The following is a 25,047-nucleotide window of genomic DNA, read 5'->3' as shown; positions in this document are numbered from 1 at the left end:
TTTTTTAAAACTGTTTATCTTTAAATGTTCAGAGATGCTTTGAAAAAAGAGATCCTAACACAATATAGGGAGAGAATAATTTCCTGGGTTGCTGAGAGTATGCCTAAAATATTAATTTAGAAATAGAATAAAATCAAACTGGAAAATACTCTGGCCTTTGCACTGGAGCTGACATTTGTTATGGAAGATAGACTCCTCTATAACCACACTGCCCTCCCCAACCAAACACGCATATTAAAAAACAAAACAAAACAAAATGTGGGTTGGGAATGGGGATGGAGTGGGGAAAGAGCTAGGGAAGACAGGAATAGATAAAGACAGCATCCCATTATCTCATAGATAGCCCAGGTACTTTGTGGGCGTCAACCTCTCTGAAAGCAGAGGATGTCCTTGTGTAACAATGGTGTCTTGCCTCCTTTGGTCCTGACCTATGTAGTTCACTCATATTCTTCCTAGACTTGCTAGGCAACCCTAACTGCCAGACCTGTCTTCCCTAAGAGCTGTCTGTAGAACAAACAAAAGTCCAAATACCAGGCTTGTGAAATAACCAGGCTACACTGAAGTCCCGTCATGTTCTTTTTTTATCTAGAGATCTGCCTGATATTAAAGATTTCATTGTCATGTGGTCTCCCCACAGAGGTATGATGTCCTTTTAGAACCTTCTCTATCTGTGGTGCAAGCTCAGGTGCTCACCAGTGCAAGTGACGATGGCTAGACATTTGGACTCAGAACCTTACTGCGTCGCAAAAGATGCTAGAAAAAAAAGGAGGCTGTAATACCTAATCATTTAAAAACCAAAAACCAAAACACATACATTTTGAGTGGGGCTTAGGAAGCTTGAGGAAACCACAGGGTTAAAACTTTGCAAAACCCAAACCAAATAAACACAGATAATCAAATTCTGCACAAAGATGCTGGAGCTCTGCTGATGCCAACCAGTGTGGTTTTTAGATTCTGGTGTCTTCTTTTTTTCTTTTTTTTTTTTGAGATGGAGTCTCGCTCTGTCACCAGGTTGCAGTGCGGTGGTGTGATCTCAGCTCACCACAACCTCCATCTCCCAGGTTCAAGCAATTCTCCTGCCTAAGCCTGCCGAGTAGCTGGGACTACAGGTGTGCACCACCACACCCAGCTAATTTTTGTGTTTTTAGTTGAGACAGGGTTTCACCATGTTGGCCAGGATGGTCTGGATCTCTTGACCTCATGATCTGCCCATCTCAGCCTCCCAAAGTGCTGGGATTACAGGCATGAGACACTGTGCCTGGCCTCTGGTATCTGTTTTACATGGTTATTAATATTGTAGATGCTCTTCCTTTGTAGGCTTCCTAACCCCAAACTGCTTTTGTTTCTTATGCTTCATGACAGGTAGTTTTCTTTAGACTTTTTTCCCCCTAATTTCTTTCAAACATAACAAAGGTAGCGAGTGACATGAACAAGATCCATGGATATGATGGGGCTAAAGTATAAAGCACAAGCATAAGAGTGAGAGACGTATGAGGCTTGCGGAAAGCGTGAACTTTTGAGTACATGCTAGGGTTTTTATGCATCCCTCTTGTGCCTTCTACGCTACATCATCAGCTGTGAGTTGAGGGCTCTTTGGCTTGACATCTTTTGCTCTAATGCAAAAACCTGCTAAATGGAGGGGCCCTGAAATTTAGGTTAAAGACTCTTTTCTCATTGTAGTGCAGGAGTGAAGCTACATGCCATGTTGAAGCCCTGGCAAAATCTCAACTTTGGGAATGCACAAGATACAACATTCACAGGTGTGACACTTTCCTTAGACATCTATGGCAGGTCCAGGCCTGAGGGGCATCATACTTTTGGGTCTTTTGTATTTTACAGAAATACTAAAATTAGCCATAAACTTTGTAAGTTTAAAAACACAGGAGGACACAGCTCACAACTGACCAAGTCCCCAGAGTATTTCCACACTGCGGGCTGCTAGTGTAGTGAACAGGTAGCAGAGCCAGTGCGTGCATGTTGACTTCAAGAATTTCTAAGGAATGAAGGAGGGGCAGGAAACTGCCAAGACCAAAAACTTGTGGTTGCTGGATGGTAAGTATTTTGCATACCTTCTCTCACTTCATCCTTATATCACCCTTGTGGGATTGGAACCATTGCCCTCACTTACTGTTGAGGAAGTTAAGGAACTGAGCTCGTAGGGGCCAGAGTTAATAAGTGCTGGAAGAGAATTCAAACCTGGTTCTATCAGATCCCACAGTCTATATTCTGGGTTTAAAAAAATTATTCCACAGTATCTGCTAGAATCAGTCACATAGCTGATTTATGAACGTAAGAGAGCGGGTAAATAATAAATAGTGGGTAGGGAAGAAATATTCCTGAAATGTCTACTATGTGCCATGAACTTCATTAGAGCATAAATTTAATCTTCCTAAGAACCCTCTGAAGTATTTGTTATTATCTCAGTTTTAGATGTGAGTTAGCTGAGGCTTGTGGAGGTTCACTAGTTGATGAGGGTATGTAACCAGCTAAGTAGTTGAATTAGGATTTGACACTTGTGCTGTCTGACCCTGAAGCATGATATCCTTTTATCACAATAATACTATTCTGCCTGGATACAGGCACACTAAATATGCATCCCAGCTCTGCCCCTTATTAGTGACTCAGCCAGTTGTTAAGACTTTCCAGGCCCCAATTTCTCATCTGTAAAATGACAGATGCTCCATCTATTTCAGAGGCTCATTGGGAGCAGCACAAGATAAAAGTCTGTGAAGGGATTTTGAAGAGTTAATAAATTATTAAAAATACAGCAGGGATTGTAAGAATATTAGAGTGAGGAGTTACTAATGTTTGGCAAGATCTGAAAAGATCCAAAGACAAGCCATGTCCTGTAGCTGGTTATGTGTGATTGGAGAAAGATTATTCACTAATTTTCTAGGAAGGAAAACTCTCTGTTTTTTTTTTTTTTTTTTTTTTTTTTTTAAGTCAGCACTGAAGCAAGGATAGAGAAGAGGAAATTTTATGGCACATAGGCAAAGTTCTTTTTTTTTTTTAAACTGGGATTCTTGGATGCAATTTATGGTCCTATATCTGGATTGCGCCCATATTACATGTAAACACTGGTACCAAGAATCTATTAGAGATCCTTATAAGAAACAAAAACACCTACCAAAAGCTGTATGATTAGTTTATTTTTGAAATGTAAACTATTGAAATGAAGTTCACTAATAAACTTAGAAATTAAGTTATGACACAACAAAAATGAATTAAGCAATTAAATCTTCTGCTGTATAATCAGGATTATAATAGCAGTGATATGGTTTGGCTGTGTCCCCACGCAAATCTCATCTTGAACTCCCATGTGTTGTGGGAGGGACTCAGTGAGAGGTAATTGAATCATGTGGGGGCAGGTCTTTCCCATGCTGTTTTCGTGACTGTGAATAAGTCTCATGAGATCTGATGGTTATTATAAGGGGCAGTTTTCTTGCACATTCTCTTTTTGCCTGCTGCCATCCATGTGAGATGTTATGTGCTCCACCTTGCCTTTGGCCATGATTGTGAGGCTTCCCCAGCCACATGGAACTATAAGTCCAATTAAACCCTTTTTCCTGTATAAATTACCCAGTCTTGGGTATGTCTTTATCAGCAGTATGAAAATGGACTAATACAGTAAATTGGTATCAGCAGAGTGGGGCGCTGCTGAAAAAATACCCAAAAATATGGATGCAAATTTGGAACTGGGTAACAGGCAGAGGGTGGAACAATTTAGTGGGTTCAGAAGAAGACAGGAATATATGGGAAAGTTTGGAACTTCATAGAGACTTGTTGAATGACTTTAACAAAAATGCTGATAGTAATATGAACAATAAGGTCCAGGCTGAGGTGGTCTCAGATGGAGATGAGGAACTTGTTGATAACTGGAGCAAAGGTGACTCTTATTATATTTTAGCAGAGAGACTGGTGGCATTTTGCCCCTACCCTAGAGATCTGTGGAACTTTGAACTTAAGATAGATGATTTAGGATATCTGGCAGAAAAAATTTCTAGGCAGCAAAGCACTCAAGAGGTAACTTGGGCGCTGTTAAAGGCATTCAGTTTCAAAAGAGAAACAGAGAATAAAAGTTTGGAAAATTTGCAGCCTGACAATGCGATAGAAAAGAAAATCCCATTTTCTGGGGAGAAATTCAAGCTGGCTGCAGAAATTTGCATAAGCAATGAGGAGCTGAATGTTAATCATCAAGACAATGGGGAAAATGTTTCCAGGGCATGTCGGAGACTTTTGCAGCAGCCCCTCCATCACAGGCCTGAATGTTTAGGAGGAAAAAATGGTTTTGTGGGTGATGCCCAGGATCCCCATGTTGTGCACAGTTTAGGGACTCAGTGCCCTGTGTCCCAGCCACTCCAGTCATAACTGAAAGGAGCCAAGGTACAACTTGGGTTGTTGCTTCAGAGGGTGGAAGTTTCAAGTCTTGGAAGCTTCCATACAGTGTTGAGCTTGTAGGTGCACAGAAGTCAAGAACTGAGGTTTGGGGACCCCTGGCTAGATTTCAGAAGATGTATGGAAGTGCCTGGATGCCCAGGCAAAAGTTTGCTGCAGGGGCGGGGCCCTCATGGAGAACCCCTGCTAGGGCAGTGCAAAAGGAAGATGTGGGGTTGGGGTCCCCACATGTAGTCCCCACTAGGCTACTGCCTACTGGAGCTGTGAGAAGAGGGCCACCATCCTTCAGGCCCCAGAATGGTAGATCCAACGACAGCTTACACTGTGTGCCTGGAAAGGCTTCAGACACTCATCACCAGCCCATGAAAACAGCCAGGAGGGAGGCTGTATCCTGCAAAGTCACAGGAGCAGAGCTTGTGTCCTTAATGGGGCACCATGTAGTGGGGATGTGAGAAGAGGACCACCATCCTTCAGACCACAGAATGGTAGATCCACCAACAGCTTACACCATGTGCCTGGAAAAGCTGCAGACACTCAATGCCAGCCCATGAAAACAGCCAGGAGGGGAGCCATACCCTGCAAAACCACAGGGTTTGAGCTGCCTAAGACTATGGGAACCCACTTCTTGCATCTGCATGACCTGGATATGAGTCACGGAGTCAATGGAGATCATTTTGGAGCTTTAAGATTTCACTGTCCTGCTGGATTTCAGACTTGTTTTGGCCAATGTCTTCCATTTGGAATGGCTGTATTTATCCAATACCTGTACCCCCACTGTATCAAGGATGTAACTAACATGCTTTTGATTTTACAGGTTCATAGGCAGACGGGACTTGCCTTGTCTTGGATGAGACTTTGGACTCTGGATTTTTGAGTTAATGCTGAAATGAGTTAAGACTTTGGGGGACTGTTGAGAAGGAATGATTGATTTTGAAATGTGAGGATATGAGATTTGGGAGAGTCAGGGGTGGACTTATATGGTTTGGCTGTGTCACCATCCAAATCTCATTTCAAATTCCCACGTTTTGTGGGAGGGACCTGGTGGGAGGTAATTGAAGCATGGGGGCTTTCCTGTGCTGTTCTCGTGATAGTGAGTAAGTCTCATGAGATCTGATAGTTATTATAAGGGGGAGTTTTCCTGCATATTGTCTTTTTGCCTGCTGCCATCTATGTAAGACATGACATGTTCCTCCTTGTCTTCTGCCATGATTGTGAGGTTTCCCCAGCTATGTGCAACTGTACATCTAATTAAACTCTTTTCCCTGTATATTTTACCCAGTCTTGGGTATGTCTTTATTGGCAGCATGAAAACGGACTAATACAAGCAGTTATCTGAGAGATCAATATATGAAACTGGCAAAAGACACAAATACTTGGAAAATATATATATATAGTCATTGCAAAACCATCTCAAAGAATCTAAGCTATGATTTGTATGCAACTATCAAATTAAATGACTGATATTCAGTGAGACCAGAGATTGTAAGTTAATGTCATTGGTGCAAGAATAAACTAGAATATGAGTATAATTTTCTCTCGCCCCATGTAATAGAAAATGTTAGAGAATTAATGAGAATATTTTTTATACAGGGTTTTTAAAAGCTAGGCTGAAGTCATAAGGCCACAGGACAGTTGATTGACACAGATAATAGTAATAACAACAAAAACAAGAACAATAATGCTGATTAAACACTTAATATATGCCACACTCTACTCAGACTTTTTCATATGTTATTTAATTTTTTAAAACAGCAGCTATGTGAAGATAGTATTATTATTCACTTCATATAGATGGGGAAACTGACTGCAAAGACATGAAGTAATTTGCCCAAGGTCACAGTTCGCAAGAGGAAGAGCGAGAAATTGAGTCCAGATCCTAGTGACTAGAGGTTGGTAACTACCACCCAGAAGAAGTTAAGTCAGAGGTCCCTATTTAATTTTCTTGTTTCTCCTACCCTTCCTCTTTACCACCAAAGACATAGCCAGGGTTCTGCAGGAGTACAGGAGGGCATATTTTCTCTCATCACTTTGAAATAAAAACAATGGGAAAGCAGGTAAAGGAAATGGAATAGAACAAATCAAACATCAGCTGAGCCAAAACTTCATTCTTACACCAGGATTCACACAGCTTTCTGCCCTACTTTGTCCTCACTATCCACCTCAATTTTTATTAAAGAGAAATTTAAACAATTGTAACTATTTTTTTTCCTGAGAAATTTAAGGACTAAAAGTGCAGATCATTCTGAGAGCACTAAGTCTAAAAATGAAAATTCCCATTCACTTTCTAGAAACAACTCAGCTTCCCTTCATCCCTATTAGCAGTTAATTGGTCAAGGGCCAAGGAGTAAAGTTCTTTGAGAGAACATTCCTGGCAACTATGCAACCTGACACACCTTACATGTAATGCTGTAGATTTTCAAAGGCTTTTATGTGACTCACCTCTACCAAGACATCCGTGGAGTTATTTTCCACAATCATGGGGATTTCCGGTTTAGCTTAAAGGCAAATAAAACATAGTTAGTGGCACCAAATGTCATCCTACCTGGCCACTAGTGTGTGTATGTGTGTGTGTGTCTATGAGAATCTTCATTCATCAAATATTAATATTTATTTATTAATATTTATAAATTAATATTTATTAATATAATACTGCCAGGCCTACTGTGTACCTGGCAGTATGCTAGATGCCTAGGAAACAAAGGTGGACAAATAGTATTCACTGTTTTTAAGAAATCTGCAATTTCTTGGGAATACAGATAAACAAACTGGAAGTTATAATACACTGAGATAAGTACAATGATTAAGGACATGTAGTATTTGAAGACAGCTTTTAAATAAATTTTTTAACCTAACCTTGGAGGATAGGAGGAGGCTTTTGGAAGATGTGATGTGGTTACCAGCGATGAGTTAAGTAAAATTGGGAATGTGAAAGACTGGTAGTACAAGCGGAGGATGGGTGGTGAGGAGGGAGAGAAAAGAGGAATGTTCTACATGCACAAAGGCTTATGATATGGTTGGACTGTGTCCCCACTCAAATCTCAACTTGAATTGTATCTCCCAGAATTCCCATGTGTTGTGGAAGGGACCTGGCGAGAGGTAATTGAATCATGGGGGCTGGTCTTTCCTATGCTATTCTTGTGATAGTGAATAAGTTTCATGAGATCTGATGGGTCTATCAGGGGTTTCCGCCTTTGCTTCTCCTCATTTTTCTCTTCCCATTGCCGTGTAAGAAGTGCCTTTCACCTCCCACCACAATTCTGAGGCCTCCGCGGTCATGTGGAACTGTAAGTCCAATTAAACCTCTTTTTCTTCCCAGTCTTGGGTATGTCTTTATCAGCAGTGTGAAAACAGACTAATACAGTAAATTAGTACCACCACAGTGGAGTGTTGCTGAAAAGATACCCCAAAATGTGGATGTGACTTTGGCACTGGGTAACAGGCAGAGGTTGAAACAGTTTGGAGGGCTCAGAAGAAGACAAGAAAATGTTGTAAAGTTTGGAACCTCCTAGAGATTTGTTGTATCACTTTGACAAAAATGCTGATGTTGATATGAACAATAAGGTCCAGGCTGAGGTGGTCTCAGATAGAGATGAGGAACTTGTTGGGAACTGGAGCAAAGGTGACTTGATACATTTTAGCAAAGAGACTGGCAGCATTTTGCCCCTGGCCTAGAGATTTGCGGAACTTTGAACTTAAGAGAGATGATTTAGGGTGTCTGGCGGAAGAAATTTCTAAGCAGCAAAGCATTCAAGAGGTGTCTTGGGTGCTGTTAAAGGTATTCAGCTTTATAAGGGAAGCAGAGCATAAAAGTTTGGAAAATTTGCAGCCTGACTACGGGATAGAAAAGAGAAACCCATTTTCTGGGGAGAAATTCAAGCTGGCTGCAGAAATTTGCATAAGTAGGAAGGAGCCTAATGTTAATCTCCGAGACCATGGGAAAAATGTCTCCAGGCTATGTCAGAGACCTTCACAGCAGCCCCTCCCATCACAGGCCCAGAGACCCAGGAGGAAAAAATGGTTTCCTGGGCTGGGTCCAGGGTCCCCTTGCTGTGTGCAGCCTCGAGACTTGGTGCCCTGTGTCCCAGCCACTCCAGCTATGGTTGAAAGGGGCCAATGTGCAGCTTTAGCTGTTGCTTCAAAAAGTGTGGAAGCCCCAAGCCTTGGCAGCTTCCACGTGGTGTTGAGCCTGTGGGTGCAGAGAAGTCAAGAACTGAGGTTTGGGAACCTCCGCCTGGATTTCAGAAGATTTATGGAAATGTCTGAATACCCAGCAAAAGTTTGCTACAAGGGTGGGGCCCTCATGAAGAACCTCTGTTAGGGCAGTGCAGAAGGGAAATGGGGGGTCAAAGCCCCCACACAGAGTCCCTAATGGAGCACTGACTAGTGGACCTGTGAGAAGAGGGCCACCATCCTCCAGACCCCAGTATGGTAGGTCCACCAACAGATTGCACTGTGCTCCTGAAAAAGCTGCAGACACTCAACACTAGCCCATGAAAGCAGCCAGGAGGGAGGCTGTACCCTGTAAAGCCACAGGGATGGAACTGCCTAAGATCATGGGAACCTACCTCTTGCATCTGTGTGACCCGAATGCAAGACATAGAGTCAAAGGAGATCATTCTGGAACTTTAAGAGTTGACTGCCCTGTTGGATTTTGGACTTGCATGGGGCCTGTAGCCCCTTTGTTTTGGCCAATTTCTCCCATTTAGAATGGTTGTATTTACCCAATGCTTGTCCCCTCATTATATTTAGAAAGAAACTAACTTGCTTTTGATTTTACAGGATCATAGGCAGAAGGGACTTGCCTTGTCTCAGATGGGATTTTGCACGTGGACTTTTGGGTTAATGCTGAAATGGGTTGAGAATTTGGGGGACTGTTGGGAAGACATGATTGATTTTGAAATGTGAGAACATGAGATTTGGGATGGGTCAGGGGTGAAATTACATGGCTTGACTGTGTCCCTACCCAAATCTCAACCTGAATTGTGTCTCCCAGAATTCCAACGTGTTGTGGAAGGGACCTGATGGGAGGTAACTGAATCATGAGGGCCGGTCTTTCCCATGGTATTCTCATGACAGTGAATAAGTCTCATGAGATCTAATGGGTTTAACAGGCATTTCTGCTTTTGATTCTCCTCATTTTTCTGTTGCTGGGAAGAAATATGCTGGGTTTAGGGCATGTGGAATAGGTCTGTGATACATTTGGGTGTTGATTTCAAAGTTTTCATGGGTGTTTTGGGGAGACTTATTCTATATGAGGAATCATCAATGGATGTAAAGTAGGTTCTGATAAGATATGTGGTCAGGGCCACAATATATACTTGGGTAACACCTCAAAGTAGGTTAAGGACTGGATAAGACTCCACCCAAACACAACCCTTCCAGCCAATTTACTAAATGCAAAAGCCAGGAAGAAGTGCCTTTCACCTCCCGCCATGATTCTGAGGGCTCCACAGCCATGTGGAGCTGTAAGTCTAATTAAATCTCTTTTTCTTCCCAGTTTTGGGTATGTCTTTATCAGCAGCATGAAAATGGACTAAAACAGCTTACAAATAAATTCTCGTTATAAAGATCCCTGAAGTGGAGCAGAGAAACATTTGGCTCTTGTTTGGTTGCTTGGTACTAGGAAATATCAGGGAATATTTCAGTGATTTTGTTGTTTTACTAGATTTTAAGTGCCTCAAAGCCAGTATTTTATCAATTTCTTCATCTCCAGCACTTAGCAGTGCCCAGCACAAACTAGACATTAGTACATCATGTTGAACAGAGGTGGCTTCAAGTACATTCTTGAGCATAGCAAACACAGCGTTCTGTAACTCAGTGGAAAGAATGCTAAACCTCCAGTCACAGATGTTGTCAGTGCCTGCTACAGCCACTTGCCATTTACCTCGGCACACTGAAGACCTCTTACTGGGATAACTCTTTGATGACTAGATGACTCTTTGCATAACGATTTATTGAGATTATGGGAGTACACTTAGTCCACAGGTAGTAAAAACTGGGAGTCCCAGAGAGTTAATAGTGATAACAGATGGAGAGATGGTAGATAAATACCCCAGCTTTCTTGCCCTTCATGTGGGATAACTCTGATGTGTGTTCTATGCTGTCTCCCAGTGAGATGAGTTCTAAACCTATGGTGGTAACTGATGTAATCTTGTACATTTTATTATCTTCCTTCCCTTCCCTTCCCTGACTCACTTTCTCACTCCTTTTCTGATGTTTCCAAGGATGGTCTTTCAAATAAATTAATCCCAATCCTTATCTCAATGTTTTATTTCAGGGGAACCCAAAACCAAGATACAACCTGAAACACTAATGGGTGGAGTGGTATCTCTTACCTCCTGTTAACAAATACCAGCAGAATAAAAGCCGTGAAAGAACAACTACTAAAATTTGCAGAGGTGACAGGGTGAGAAAGATTTTCTTTGAGGCTGAGGACAATCAGATTTGGAATTTAGGAGTGGAACAGAACAACCCTGTGATGGGCAGGTGACTCCCTGCCAAGGAAAGGAAAAACAAAGGAGACCAGTGAAGGAGATGCAGGAAGTGGCAAAATTGCTGGAGTAGCCCCTCTTGTCCCTGGTCTGTTAGAGAATGAAGAGTTGAGTAATGAGCACTGTTTGGGAAGAGGAAATATGCTGGGTTTAGGGCATGTTGAATAAGTCTGGGATACATTTGGGTGTTGATTTCAAGGTTTTCATGGGTGTTTTGGGGCGACTTACTCTATATGAGGAATCACCAAGGGATGTAAAGTAGGTTCCGATAAGATATGTGGTCAGGGCCACAATATGTACTTGGGTAACACCTCAAAATAGGTTAAGGCCTGGATAAGACTCCACCCAAACACAACCCACCCAGCCAATTTACTAAATGCAAAAGCCAGGAAGCAGGAAAAATGTAATTTTCTGAACAAGCAGGCAGAGCTTCATATTTTAAAGCATCCACTGAAAGGACTTCAAAGAAGAAACAAGAGAAATGTAGAGACAGAGATATGTAGAATCCAATAGGGTGATAAAAGTGAATAAAAGAGTGAAAAACATTTAAGATCAAAGTAGAGGTATTTTAATGCAGCAAAGAGATATAGGACACAGCATAGATGTTGACAAGGCAATTAGATCAAGTTATGGTGCAAAAAATCTTGATCAACAGGGGACACAGCTTGCCTAAATTACAACTGATATGTCTTTCCACACTGAGGATGGCTGCCTTCATTGGTTTGCCAATAGACCAGAGGAGGCAGTTTCATGTTTGCACTAAGACAGTCACACCCTGGTAAATAAACAAATGGTGATAACAAAAGAGATGAACAGCTTGTTTCCAACTCTTCACAGGACACTGTTTAGGCTCCGTAAGGAACCTGGTCATCAGGGATGATTATTGCCTAGTCCATCCCTGAGGAGAGATGAAGAGAAAGAGAAGAGAGAGGATGCAGAGGAAAGGGGAGGACAGAGGAGGGAAGGGGGAGGCAATTTTGCGTTTTCTTCAAAATACTACATTGTATGACTGCCAATAATAAGGCAATACAATTCCAAATAATTTTTTTTTTTTTTGCTTGCTCTGCCCTTTAGAGAATTGAGGAACAATCTAGCAGCCTGTGCCCATAGGTTTGTGAAGCTGTTTTCCCTTTGTTTATCTCATTTTCAAAAATAATTAATTGCCTATCCATCTCACTGCTTTTCTCTTTGCCTTCTTTAAAATTGACTTTCCAAAAGACACAGATCTTTGTCACAAAAAATGAAAAAACATCCAAAGGCAGGGGCTTCTCTTTATTAACGGTGTTTGTTAATTAGTGGTACTTTCTTGTACCACTGGGGAAAATAGAATTCTAACCTTTCTTCCTTAAATTTGCACCCTGCAAATACTCTGCATTTTGAGTGAGGCCGCAGTGGATTTCACAGCTCAGCTCCACAATCCCGACAGTGCAGGTTCAGAAGGCCTTTCCTGAAGGCTCCTTTGCCCGAAGGGCTGGACCTGACTGTCTCACCCCAGCTGGCCTTGGCAGGATAGCAGGGGAGGAGGAACTTCTGCAGTTTCCCTGGGGCTATATTTATCACCTTCCTTTTCTCACTGACCTTACTCCACCTTGCTCAAGCAAGCAACTAAGACAATTAGACAACTAAGCAATTAGACTTTGGCAGCTACAATTAAAGAGACTTCCAGTATTCTGAGAAACATTAAAGTTGTAAATAAGATAGTGGTCACCAGGAAATTGATCTATCTGCTATGGTTTGAATGTCCACTCCAAAATTTATGTTGAAATTTAATCTCCAGTGTGGCAGTATTGACAGCTGGGGTCTTTCATGGGTGACTGAATCATCAGGTCTCTGTCCTTATGAATAAGATTAATCCATTTATGGATTAAAGGGTTATTGGAGTCATGAGTTATGATGGGAGGGCAACTGGTGGCCTTATAAGAAGAGGAAGAGAGACCTGAGTTAGCACATTAGCAAACTCTGTCCCCTTGCCATGTGATACCCTGTGTCACCTTGGGATTCTTCAGTTAGTCCCCCCATCAGCAAGAAGGTTCTCACCAGATGCATCCCCTCGACCTTGGATTTAGCCTCCATAACTGTAAGTAACAAATTCCTTTTCTTTATAAATTACTTAGTTTCAGGTATTCCATTGTAAGCAACGGAAAATGAACCAATACAGAAAATTATTGCTTTCTGTGTGATTTTATTCTGTTAATGGAATCATTATTCTTTAGCATTCTACCATCATCCTCATCTCCAACAAGAATGACAAGTATCCAGGGAAACAGACTCCAGCATTGTTACCCACGTGTGGCGGCTCTGCAGCATAATAGAGTGCTTCCTCTTCAGGGAAGAGCAGGGCAAGAGACAGGAGGGTGTCAGGGAGTCTGTAGAACAACAGCCCTTACCAAAAACCTTGATTGTGGTGGAGCTCCTCAAGATTTTGTCAGGACCGACTCTCATGTGGCAAGAGAACTTCCGCCCATCATCGAAGATTTGGACTGGAGAGAGGTGAAGTCTGTAGTCTGTACCAACCTTGACTCTATCTTTAAGTAATGTGGAACTGCTGATGAGGTGATCTTGGGAGATAAGTGTTTGCTGAGTTCCATTATCCTCCTGGTGAGAAAAATCATTACCAGTTATTGAGCCCTCAACTGTGCCAGCTCTGAACTAGGCATTTCACAAGCATCGACTCATGTATTTTTTGTAAAGTAGAGAGGAAGAATGAAGGATGGAAATTAAGAGACATTTAGTATATTACTAGAGAAAGTATACACTTGACTTTCAGTTAAAAACTATTGTCACCCTCTCCTAACAAATAGAAACATTCTGTTCTTCTGACTAGACCTTCTCCTTCATAATCTTCTATGAACTGCATATCTGGAGTAGGATTTGGGGGCTGGAATGGGTGTGGAACTAATGGCAGATTTTAATTTTCATTTAAGAAGTTCTGGCATCTTACTGCTAAGATGTGCTGAGAAGACTGTATCAGTGTGAAGATTTCATAAAATCTTCACTTAAACTGGATGATTACAGTTATCCCTGAATTCCTTTAGAAAAGGACTCTCTTCAGCTCCTCCCTGAGCCTGGACTAGGATCAGGTAAAGTGACGTTCTCAAAGTCTTGCTAGTGAAATGTTGGCACCCAACAGTGAGTACCTCCTTAAATTTTGTGCCCTGGGCACCTCCTTGCCTCCTTTCACAGCCTTGTTCTGGTCCTAACCCTATTCTCTTTTTTTCTGTGTTTGTGTTAGCTTCAAAGAGGATGCATGAAGAGTAGGCTGAAAATGTTAATCTGAATTTTGGAGATCAGAGTATGTTTGAGGTACTTGGTTTTTCTATCGCATATCCTTCCTTCCATCTGTGATGAAAAGCACTATTATTCTGTCTGTGCCTGGAATTTTTTTGGACAAGCTCCCTGGGTTGTCACAGTGTTGATTGATGTCAATAAACGTGCTCACTAGGGGCCCAGTGAGGAGGGGATTCTTGAGGGGCACAGGGGTAGAAGATGGATTAGGTCTTCAGACCCCGTTAGTATGACTCAGCATTCTCGGTTGAGCTGCTTTTAAAACACCCCGATGCACACGCTTCTCTTCTAGAGATTCTAATTTAGTCTGTCTGGGATAAGGCCATGGCTAGGACAGTTGTTTTTAAGGTACTCAGGGAATCCAGGGCTGACATCTACTGGCCTAACTCTAAACAACAGATGAATCCTTGTGCACAGGCATCAGGGGAAATGGAGGGAATTAAAATGGAGAAGGATAAACAGGAATGCATTCAATGGGGGGAAATGTTACAAAATAATGATAAGATCTATGAATTGGAATCTCTAGTTTTAAAAATGAGACAGATCAGGCTACATGAAATGGAAACCCCATTCAAGTATGGGCAGAAACAGAGGAAGGACTAAAGCAGACTTCTTAAATAGTTTAAAGAGATAATTCCAAAATATACTTAGTAGAAACTCTTATGTAAGACACAGTTCTTTAGCTGAATCTGGCTAGGATTTGTATCAGTCTTACATGCAGATAGTATTGTGTTATTGGCTGCAAATAATCACACTCTGCTGAATTCTTTTTCCTGAAGCAATTTACATACCTTTTACCCTTAGAAAGAAGGACCCAAGAATCTGTGCTGCTGTTTTCTTTAAAGAAGAAAAGCACAAGAAAAAGGGAGAAAGACTGTATTACAGAGACAGGATCGCCCAGAGGAGCTCTAAGTATTGGGTGGGGACAGGAGAAGAAAGTGGAAAGCATGTCACTCAGCACTGGCAGGTCTGGAGGTCAGTAATTAAGAAGGCAGGTAACCCCTGCAGATCTTTTGGCACAGGTATGTTTGGCAGCCTCTTGCTTTTTTGTGTGTGTCAGGATTTTAGAGTTGAAAATGTTCCTTGGTCATTTAGTATATGACTACCATTTGGAACAGTTCCATCAACTGTCACTTTGTTGTGGGAAAAAGAGCAGTTACATGCTGAAGTTGGAGACTGGTGAGAAAAACCGCTTTTTTCTTTATTATATAGCAGATTGTGACTAGGTGGTTCAGTTGATAGAGAAAAAATACAAAACCTTTCTACTTTATCCAAAGGTTGCTTTTTTCCCCTCGGCAGTTGACTTTTGCAGAAAGAAAGTTTGTTCCTTCATTGGAAAAGATGGGATTCAGTTGCAAAGAACGCCCTGTAACCTACAAGATAAGGAGATCCTGAGACATTCTAGAGTCTTCAGTTATAAAGGGGGCAGTAGCAAGAACTTACATATGAGTGGCTGCCTTCATAGAGCAAATGGGAGGAGAGGTGAAAAAATTAGCACAGGCAAACAACGAAATGCCTAGGGATGGGAGAGGGAGAAAAATACTAATATTATGTTATGACCACTATTAAAATTTCATATTCTTATTAGTCATAGTTTAAATTTATTTAGTACCTATTATATTGTAAGAATTCTGCAAAGTCCTTTCAAGTCTTGTTTACTTCTTACAACTATGTAAAATAAATTGAGGCTAAAAATTTGCTCAAATATCACACAGAGTAAGAGGTATTTAAGAAACAGCATCAAAAAGCAAGGATGCCCAGAACTGGGGACAAATGTCTCAGATACAATTTGTACTAATAAGAACCAAACTATGAAATCACAATAATAAATTAAAAAAACCTTTCTGAAGTATATTGAGTGAGAAGTTTAACAGAAATTTTAGAAAGCTAGAACCTTTTATGTGAGTTGTAGGTTACAGGGGTGTGGGCAATTTGCTGATTGAAAGGGGCCTTTGTATGACATATTGTCCCACTTTTGGTGATAGGTGTTTAGAGCATACCTCAACTCCTACTTGATAATAATGCTCTCAGCTAACCCAGTCTTCAGGAAACAGACTGGTGGAGGCTAGAACCTGCATGTGAAAGCCTGATTTCTACCAGGTTTTTCTTTTCCTGTTCTTCAAAGAAAAAAATTGCTCACTTTAAAAATTATTAATAAGTATTTCTAAAACTTTATGGATTCACACCTTGGTAGACTCTCACATTTTAATGGGAAATATAGATTTAATGAGCTAACATATATGATATACTTACTCTAGTCCTGACACTTAATAGATGTTCAATAATACAAGCTTATTATTATCTAGTCCAGCCTATGAGATCAACCTGCTATTTCATGAGTATTCATTATGTGCCTGGCTAAATTGAGGAATTATGGAGATTCATTGCTATGGTTTGAATGTTTTTGTCCCTTCCAAAACTCATATGGAAACTTAATCCCCAATGGCACAGTGTTGGGAGGAGAAGCCTAATGGGAGATCCAAAGGGCTCTGCCCTCATAAATGCATTAATGCCTCTGTACAAAGTGCTTGTAGTAGTGAGTTCTCTCTCTTCTGCTCTTCTGCCATGTGAGGACACAACTTTTTTGTCCTCTCTGGAGAATACAGCCTTCAAGGTGCCATCTTGGAAGCACAGAGCCCAGGTTCTAACTTGCTGGCACCTTGATTTGGGACTTCCCAGCCTCCAGAACTGTGAGAGAATAAATTTCTGTTTATAAATTTCTCAGTTTCAGATATTCTGTTATATGCAGCAGCACAAAATAGACTAAGACAGTTATAAAGTCATGAATAGCTCAATCTGCTCTCTTAACAGTGTCAACCCTTATACACTAGCCCTTGGGGGACAAAATGGCCATGAAGCCCAGAGACAACAAGTTGATTGAAAATACTGTTCCTTAAACAATATAAATGTAGTAAGGTCTCAAAAACATACAAGCAACAGTCCGCCTTTATTTACAAATTTGATATTTTGTTCATCATGGATTTTCCCTAACTTCTGATTTTTAAAAATATTGTATTAAAATATTTATCTTGATTGCTAATATTTTTGTGCTCCCTTAAATTTTGCTCCCAAGATTAAGAGCCTTACTTGCTTCACTCTAATCCCAGCCCTTAGGTCGCATAGCTAGTAAGTAGTGGAGATCCAGGTCTTGAAAACAGCAATTTCCCTCCAAAAGTCACATTGTTAATGACTTTGCTATATATAGTCTCACAAAAGTAGTAGAAGAAACAGTCTTTGCCTTTCCTACATATAATCTACTTAAGGGCTGAGTTTGGTGGCTCATGCCTATAATTCCAGCACTTTGGGAGGCCAAGGCTGGTGGATTGCTTGAACTCAGGAGTTCAAGACCAGCCTGGGAAACATGGTGAAACCCTGTCTTTCCTAAAAATACAAAAAAATTAGCCAGGTGTGGTGGCACATACCTGCTGTACCAGTTACTCGAGAGGCTGATGTGGGAGGATCACCTGAGCCTGGAGAGGTCAAGGCTGCAGTGAGCCAAGATTATGTCACTGTACTCCAGCCTGAGCAACAAAGTCAGACCCTGCCTCAAAAAAAAAAAAAATCTAAAAAAAATTAATTTTAAAATATAATTTTTAAATAGATCTTTTGCACTAAAAAAACTACTTGAGGAGAAGAACAAACACACACACACAAACAAATATGAAAATCAGGAGCCACAGAAAATAAACAAATGCATAATTAAATTATGTATAGGAGCTTAATAAAATAATTAGCATGGTAAGGGCTGAAAGGGATCATATTGAATCATGAAACTGCTGTTATATGTCCCTTAAGTACTTGACAAATTCTAAAATAAGTCACTGAGGCTTTGTATTTGAACTAGAATCAAAATTTTCAATTTAGAAGAGGAATGTTTGTACTACAGATTGAGTGTCGCTTATCTGAAATGCTTGGTATCAGAAGTATTTCAGGCTTCAGATTGTTTTGGATTTTGGAATATTTACATTATGCCCGTTGAACATCTCAAATCTGAAGATCTGGAATCTGAAATAATCCATTGAACATTTCTTTGAGCATCATGTGTGTGCTAAAAAACTTTCAGATTTTGGAACATAATTTCAGGTTTTCAGACTTGGCATGTTCAGCCTCCTTGATTTAGTGATGATATTTCGTCTCTGAGCTATCCTGAGCTCCTTGAAACCAGCTCCATGTCAAAGCTGGATGCACTGACCACAGCACGTGGCAGGTGCTGAGTGTACAGAGCTCATTCGATAACTGCTGTTAACTGTATTGATTGCTACTCCTTTTTTCTCCAAACTGTTTCCTATCTTCACATTTCCTCCATTTATTCTCCATCCAGTCAGTGCTGTCAAAGCAAGCTGCTTGCAAAGCTTCCTATGTCCATTTTGTAGACCACCAGAACAATATATTTCTAATCATTGTTGTTGGTTATCAACACTTTGCAGTTCGGCTAGCACTTTATTTTTTTATTAAAGACAATTAGAATCAGCTGCCATCAGGTAAGAGGTTACAGTTTTGTTTTTTGAATAGTGAGGCATCCATAAGCATAACAAACATTGTCTAGAGTACCATTTACCTTTTAACATAAATAGCACAAATATTAAATAAGAGCATATTGAAGATATACATAAAAATTTTAAGATAGATGAGCCTCTGTAGTTATGTGCTTTGGTCACTAATATTGAATTGTTTGAATTGGAAATATTCTTGTCCTTCTCTTCATGATTTTGAAGAGAATAATCATGAATTTCTTTATTTTCACTGACTTTGGAAACAAATATTTCCTCATACACATTTTCCCATCTGCACTACCAATTTGTACTTAAAGTTCCCAGGGTCTTGGTGTAGTGTAAGTCTGTCTTTTGCCAGCCAACTATTTAATTATCCAGCTCAAATATAACCTTTTCTAAGAAACTTTTCCAGGTCCATCTAGTCGGAATTGAACTGTTTTTCCCATGCTGCCATTTTTTACATTTTTATTAAAGGTGTATGTCATGGTAGGAAATATGTCCAATATAATTTTGTATCCCTGCAGGACTTGGCGCTCAAAACAGATTCACATAAGTTTATTGGACTGAACTGAAATTTATGCTGTGGGAAATAAGGACGATAGTTTGCTATGAAAACAGAGTATTATCGTATATTTAGAAGCTTCCAGAATAAGACTGCCGAATTTCCCTAATGACTATATGCTTATGTCCCAGTGCGTAAAATGGGAAAAATATCACTTATCTTTTAGCTTCCAACTGCATCCCATCAAAATATACATATTCTAGGATTTCTTATACGTTACTCCTCCATTCACATAGATTATTAGTCTTCATTAAAGGGTTAACCCTTTGTGTTTACTTAGTTACCCCTCACGCTGGATGAATGTTAGATACACCGTCCATTTGCGCCTGATGCCTGTCTACCTCAGTGTATTCCCAGTCTTGCAATGTAACTTCCCAAAATGCAGAGTGTGTCCCATTAGCACATTTAACACAGCCTTAGCATGAGATCAGGCACATGTAACATAAGAGTTTATTTTATAAGACAGAATCCCAATAATAACCTTTCCTATGAGGGTCATGATTGAATTAATTAGCTTTTATAAAATTACACATACAGGAAGACATCACTTTCATTTTTCAGTGACTTAGATAATTTTAGTTTGTAAATTGTTTCCAAGGTTTCGTGAGTCACTTGGGGCAGAAGGCCTTTGAAGCTTCCCAGAGTTCAGTATAGGAAGTTTCTGCTCTCCTGAGCTCACCTTCATCACTTTTATGTTGTAATCTCTTTCTAAAGAGATTATATAATGTTTGTAGGAACAATAGACTTATCATTATGATTATTATTATTAGTTTAAAAAGAGATTAAAGACCAAAAATACGGATTGGCTGGAATATTTGTGTCCTTTGCAGACATGTAGCAATTATGATACTAAGAGTTGTAGCTTATTCCCTAACATAAGTGTTGCCAGTGGCACCAGTTTGTTTTTGACTTCACTGCACAAAAGAATTTGAGAGCAATTTTACCGCACAAAAGAATTTGAGACTAAGTTCAAAGTGGAAGGAGGTAAGAGAGCTTACTGCGAAGCAAAAGTACACTCACCGCTGATCACAGAGGGCTACTCAAAGGTGAGACCATGCTGACTGACACTAGAGAAACTCCCTTTATGAGTTTCATATGATTATTCATGAAGGGGTAGGAAGGCGTGTTGCTATTAAGCACGTTCTGGATGGTCCTCTGGATGTGCATGTGCTATTGTTGTACATGCTGGTAGATACATGGCATGTCTCATTAACATCTTAAATCTCTACTCATGGGTGTATTTTTTACTATTCTAATGAGCATGGGTCAGCCCAAAGACACTAATCATGGGTTTCTGCACTTGCATGCATGTGGGAATTTTTCCTTTCCGCTCCTTTACCTCCTTGCTGTAGGATGTTCTAACCATGAGCCCAGGGTGTGGGTTGTGCACTGTCAGGCAGTTTGTTCTCTCCATTTATTTAGGAAGTTTGTTCTCCTTTAAGGGAGACTATAACCACCCTATGTCATCTACTTTTTAAGGACATTATTTGGTTTAAGAGACTGGCTGAATCCTACAGCCATCAACAGTGTGGGGCATAGATGTAAATGAGAGGACATTTTGAAAGGACATGCACTATAGGATTTTAATTAGCACATTTGCCAACACCATGTTCCCTTTGAAGAAAGGTTTCTTTAGAAAGATTCTTCAAGTTGTCTGTATCATGGTGTATTCTTTAAAGTGGCAGCATGGCTTGAGGTTCTAGTGGATGTTTAAGGTTCACCCTCTCACTGTGTGACCTTACGTGCACTCTCTGGCATTCATTTACTCTAAAGGTCCTGGCAGAATCCAAAGGTAATGTCTATATGGCCTTCTTAGTTTCTTTAAAGGCAGCTACTTGATACACGGTGACTCATCAGTCATCAAGTCTTTGAGACTTAATGAGCTGCCACTCAGTAAATAATCAAACAGCATGAATTTAGTGATCATCAATTTAATATGAGAACAATGAACAAGACTGTGGGGAAAGAGGACAAATAGAAACTAATTAATTCAAGTATTTATTAAGTATTTATGAGTACCCATGTTCTTGACTCTATACTAGATGCTAGAGATTTTTAAAATGAGCGATACAACTTTTTGTCCAGGAGAAGCTCAGAGTCACATAAAAGACACACACTGAAGGCTTTGCATTTGCTTAGAAAAACAGATTACATACCCATGAGACAAGATAAGAACACTACAGTAAAAATACGTACAGTAAAACTTTAACCAGTTTAACCAGTAAAAAAAAAAACCAGTTGCCATTGTTGGTGAATCTGTGATAATTGGGATAGGAACTTTCTGCTCTGTTGGGGGAAAATATTGAAGCAAGGTATGCATTTCATTACTAAAAGGTTTAGTATAGTACATTTCTGTTCTCTTGGAATTATCTCACTTCTTAACCTTTTTCTCAGATGTATGTTGTATCATGTTTGTTAAGAACAATGGACTTATATTCATCCTAATGATGTGCATAATGTCCAGGAAGCCTTACTTTTTGGAAAGCAAATCCTATAAAAGGGCAAACGTGTTTTTTGACAGATGACAGACACTGTAGGTGTTACAACCATTTGGGAGAGTTATTTTAAAATATAATTCTTTTTATTACTTACTATATGAAAAATAGCTAGACAGTGAAAAATTATCAGTAGGTTGTATTTAAAGTTCTTCGTACAAGTCAATTATTTGGGATTTGGCACAAACCCAAGGAAATGTTTTTATATATAGGGTCTAGTTTCCAAGACTGTCCACAAAAATCTAGGTAGCTTGTAATGTGAATAATCAACCATCTGAATCACAGTATTTTCCAAATTGAGCCAGCTGTTATATTCATGAGGATTCGTGAGTTTAATAAGAATTTTTAAATCCTGTTTTCATTTTGACAAAAATATAAAAATTGCACTTTGGGAGGCCGAGACGGGCGGATCACGAGGTCAGGAGATCGAGACCATCCTGCCTAACACGGTGAAACCCCGTCTCTACTAAAAAATACAAAAAACTAGCCGGGCGAGGTGGCGGGCGCCTGTAGTCCCAGCTACTTGGGAGGCTGAGCCAGGAGAATGGCGTAAACTCGGGAGGTGGAGCTTGCAGTGAGCTGAGATCCGGCCACTGCACTCCAGCCTGGGCGACAGAGCAGACTCCGTCTCAAAAAAAAAAAAAAAAAAAAAAAAAATATATATATATATATATATGTGTGTGTGTGTGTATATATATATAAATTAACATACAGTAATCATATTCTGTATCATCTAAATGAATGCCCTGTTATGTGATTCTTGAAATCATGTTTATGGTCACCTCTATAATTGTGTTTGTCTCTTTGTTGTCATTTGTTTTTAACAGTTTTAGGGGTTTACTCTATACACTGGTTAGTAGCTGGCTGCCATTTGATTGACTAACATTAAAGTTATAATGACACAATTCTTTCATATTTACTATTATCCTCATGTTGATTTTGTTTACCTGTTATGACAAAAAGCTCAGACAATTTTAGTTTTTAAGATTAAATTTAGATTTTAAAAATAAACTGATGCATTAGGCAGAATAGTGTAGACTAATGATAAAATAACAAAGGCAGACAAAGTGGATAAACGATGCAGTTATGTTAAGGTATAGGCCAAATTAAATCATAAATCCAATTAGATGAAGATCTGTATAGATGAATTCTGCAGTATTTCAAGGAGAGAAAAGTAGTGGGAGAGTTTAGTCATCACACAGGACACGTTAAGCAACTTAATAGTCAGCCCACCATAACTGCCAAAGTGAATACTCAGTGGAATTTTTTAAATTTATAACTAGGGTTATGTCTTACAGTGCCTTAGCAAAATAATAGACCAGTATTTATTTTTGCTCTACACATCATTTTTAAAATTGGAAAATTTTTCATAAAAATCCAGATTTCTGGCTTTTTTTTTTTTTTTTTTTCAATGAGAAGGCATGGCAACTATAGACCTGTGGCCCCCTGTGGCATTAATAGAGCTGGGCAGTGACTGTTTCTTACACAAGTCCTGCTTGTCTCCTATACATTTGCTGCTTATATTTCACAAGCATTAGAGTCTGTGCTTCCCAATCTAAGCCAATGTTGGATATTTCCCAGGATGCAGTAATAAGGGTTTTTGGAAAAGGCAGTCTGTAGCTCTGCATATGTTGCTTGTGAAACAAGTATTTGTGAGTAGGGGCTTCTGCTGAATATGGCTCCTTTCTAGGGCACTATCACACTTTGTTCTTTCTGTAATCGTGGTTTGGTATGTAGATAGAAATAAAAATCAATCTTTAGAAGCAAATTTATAAATTAATTCACTGCATTCATAGACTCAGAGGCTTGCCTGTGAGAAGGAATATGAGTGTCCTCTCCTTCCTTCCCTACCCCTCCTCCCACCACTGGCATAATGCCTGCCTGTCATTTGTATGCTTCCTTCCCTATTATTACTGCTTATTCATTTTACTTCATTAATGTTTAAAGACGATTGCAGTTATTCACTGAAAAGGGCAACACTTACCACCAACCATGCATAGGTGAACTCAGATGAAATTTCTGAGGAGCTATTTTGAAAGCATGGTATTTCCAGAGTCTGATTTATCTCTATTTCTATTGTATGGTTGCTTTTCCACTCATCTGGTGTAACTGTAACAAAACATAAGGTAGAAAATACATGAATCTCTGATTGGTTTGTAAAGTGTTTTTATCAAAGAGACAAAAACAGTTTTAGTACAGGGATTCATCTATCCTCAGGGTACACCTATGAAGCAGAGAGGTGTACCCTCATTGTATAAGTGGCTAAACAGAGTCACTGAGAAGCACAGAATTGTTGCTAAACACTGAAAAATTACAAGGAAATGACCCTAACAGAATCAAACTCATCATTTGGCGTGTTCCTCTGCTTTAGCCCCAAATTGGTGCTTTAATCTTCAAGTCCCATTTCCTTGATCAGATAGAATATAAAACTTCATAACCTAGCCTTAATTGTCTTTTTATTTTGTTGGACTTTATTTTTTAGAGTAACTACTAAAATTAGGTTCACAGCAAAATTGAGCAGAAAGTACAAAGTTCCCACTATATCTGCTTCCTCTACCCACCCACAACCTCCCCAATGGTGGACATCCTGTTCCACAGCCGTACATTTGTTAAAATTAATGAACCCACACTGGCATGTCATTATCACCCAAAGTTCATAGTTTACATTAGGGTTTACTCTTAATTTTATACATTCTATGGGTTTGGACAAATGTATAATGACATGTATCCACCATTATAGTATCATACATAATAGTTTCGCTGCCCTGAAAAGCTGATCTTTTTACAGTCTTCATATCTAATAGTCTTCTCAGAGCTTATAAACATTCCTCCCACAAAGGAATTACACAAAAATACATAAGGAAACTTTGAGGAAGCAGTGTTAATTATTTTCATTTTTAAGGTAATAGAAGATAAATATCCATTTTGTAATCTCTCCTATTGGGAAAGTTTTATATACATACATATAAATTTGTGATTGAACTATGACATCAAAAGAAATTTATAAATAAAGGCAACTCTATCATCCAAATATCCTAAAAATCTTATATTCTTTTTTCTATATCTATTCAAATCTTGTTTGCATACATGCAGGTTTTCTCACAGTCTGCAATCTTATTTACCAATGAATGTTATGTATATTGTTACTTTAAAATGTTTTGTGTGATTCTTGAACTATTGGTGATTTTAATTTATGGGGGCTTCATGTCATTTTATCATATATACTAATCATCATTTATTTAGTCATTTCCAATTATTGAATCATTATGCTCTTTCAGTTTGGATTTTTTACTTTATTTTAAACCATTACATGCTATATAGCAAGG

At 39.5% G+C, this 25,047-nt stretch overlaps 1 protein-coding gene across 1 annotated transcript in view; it reads right to left on the bottom strand.

Annotated features, from left to right (window-relative positions):
- CD96 (CD96 molecule) overlaps positions 1-25,047 on the bottom strand; it is a 113,779-nt gene that overhangs the window by 70,663 nt on the left and 18,069 nt on the right. Inside the window, exons 3-5 of the mRNA XM_025376224.1 lie at positions 23,706-23,830; positions 13,274-13,481; positions 6,835-6,890 (exon numbers count right to left, since the gene is read on the bottom strand). Coding sequence (XP_025232009.1) covers positions 6,835-6,890; positions 13,274-13,481; positions 23,706-23,830 — 389 coding nt within the window. The remainder of the gene's footprint in view (positions 1-6,834; positions 6,891-13,273; positions 13,482-23,705; positions 23,831-25,047) is intronic.

Source organism: Theropithecus gelada, chromosome 2 (genome assembly GCF_003255815.1).
Source record: "Theropithecus gelada isolate Dixy chromosome 2, Tgel_1.0, whole genome shotgun sequence".
Taxonomy (NCBI): Eukaryota; Metazoa; Chordata; class Mammalia; order Primates; family Cercopithecidae; genus Theropithecus; species Theropithecus gelada.
This window is presented reverse-complemented; position numbering and strand designations above follow the sequence as displayed.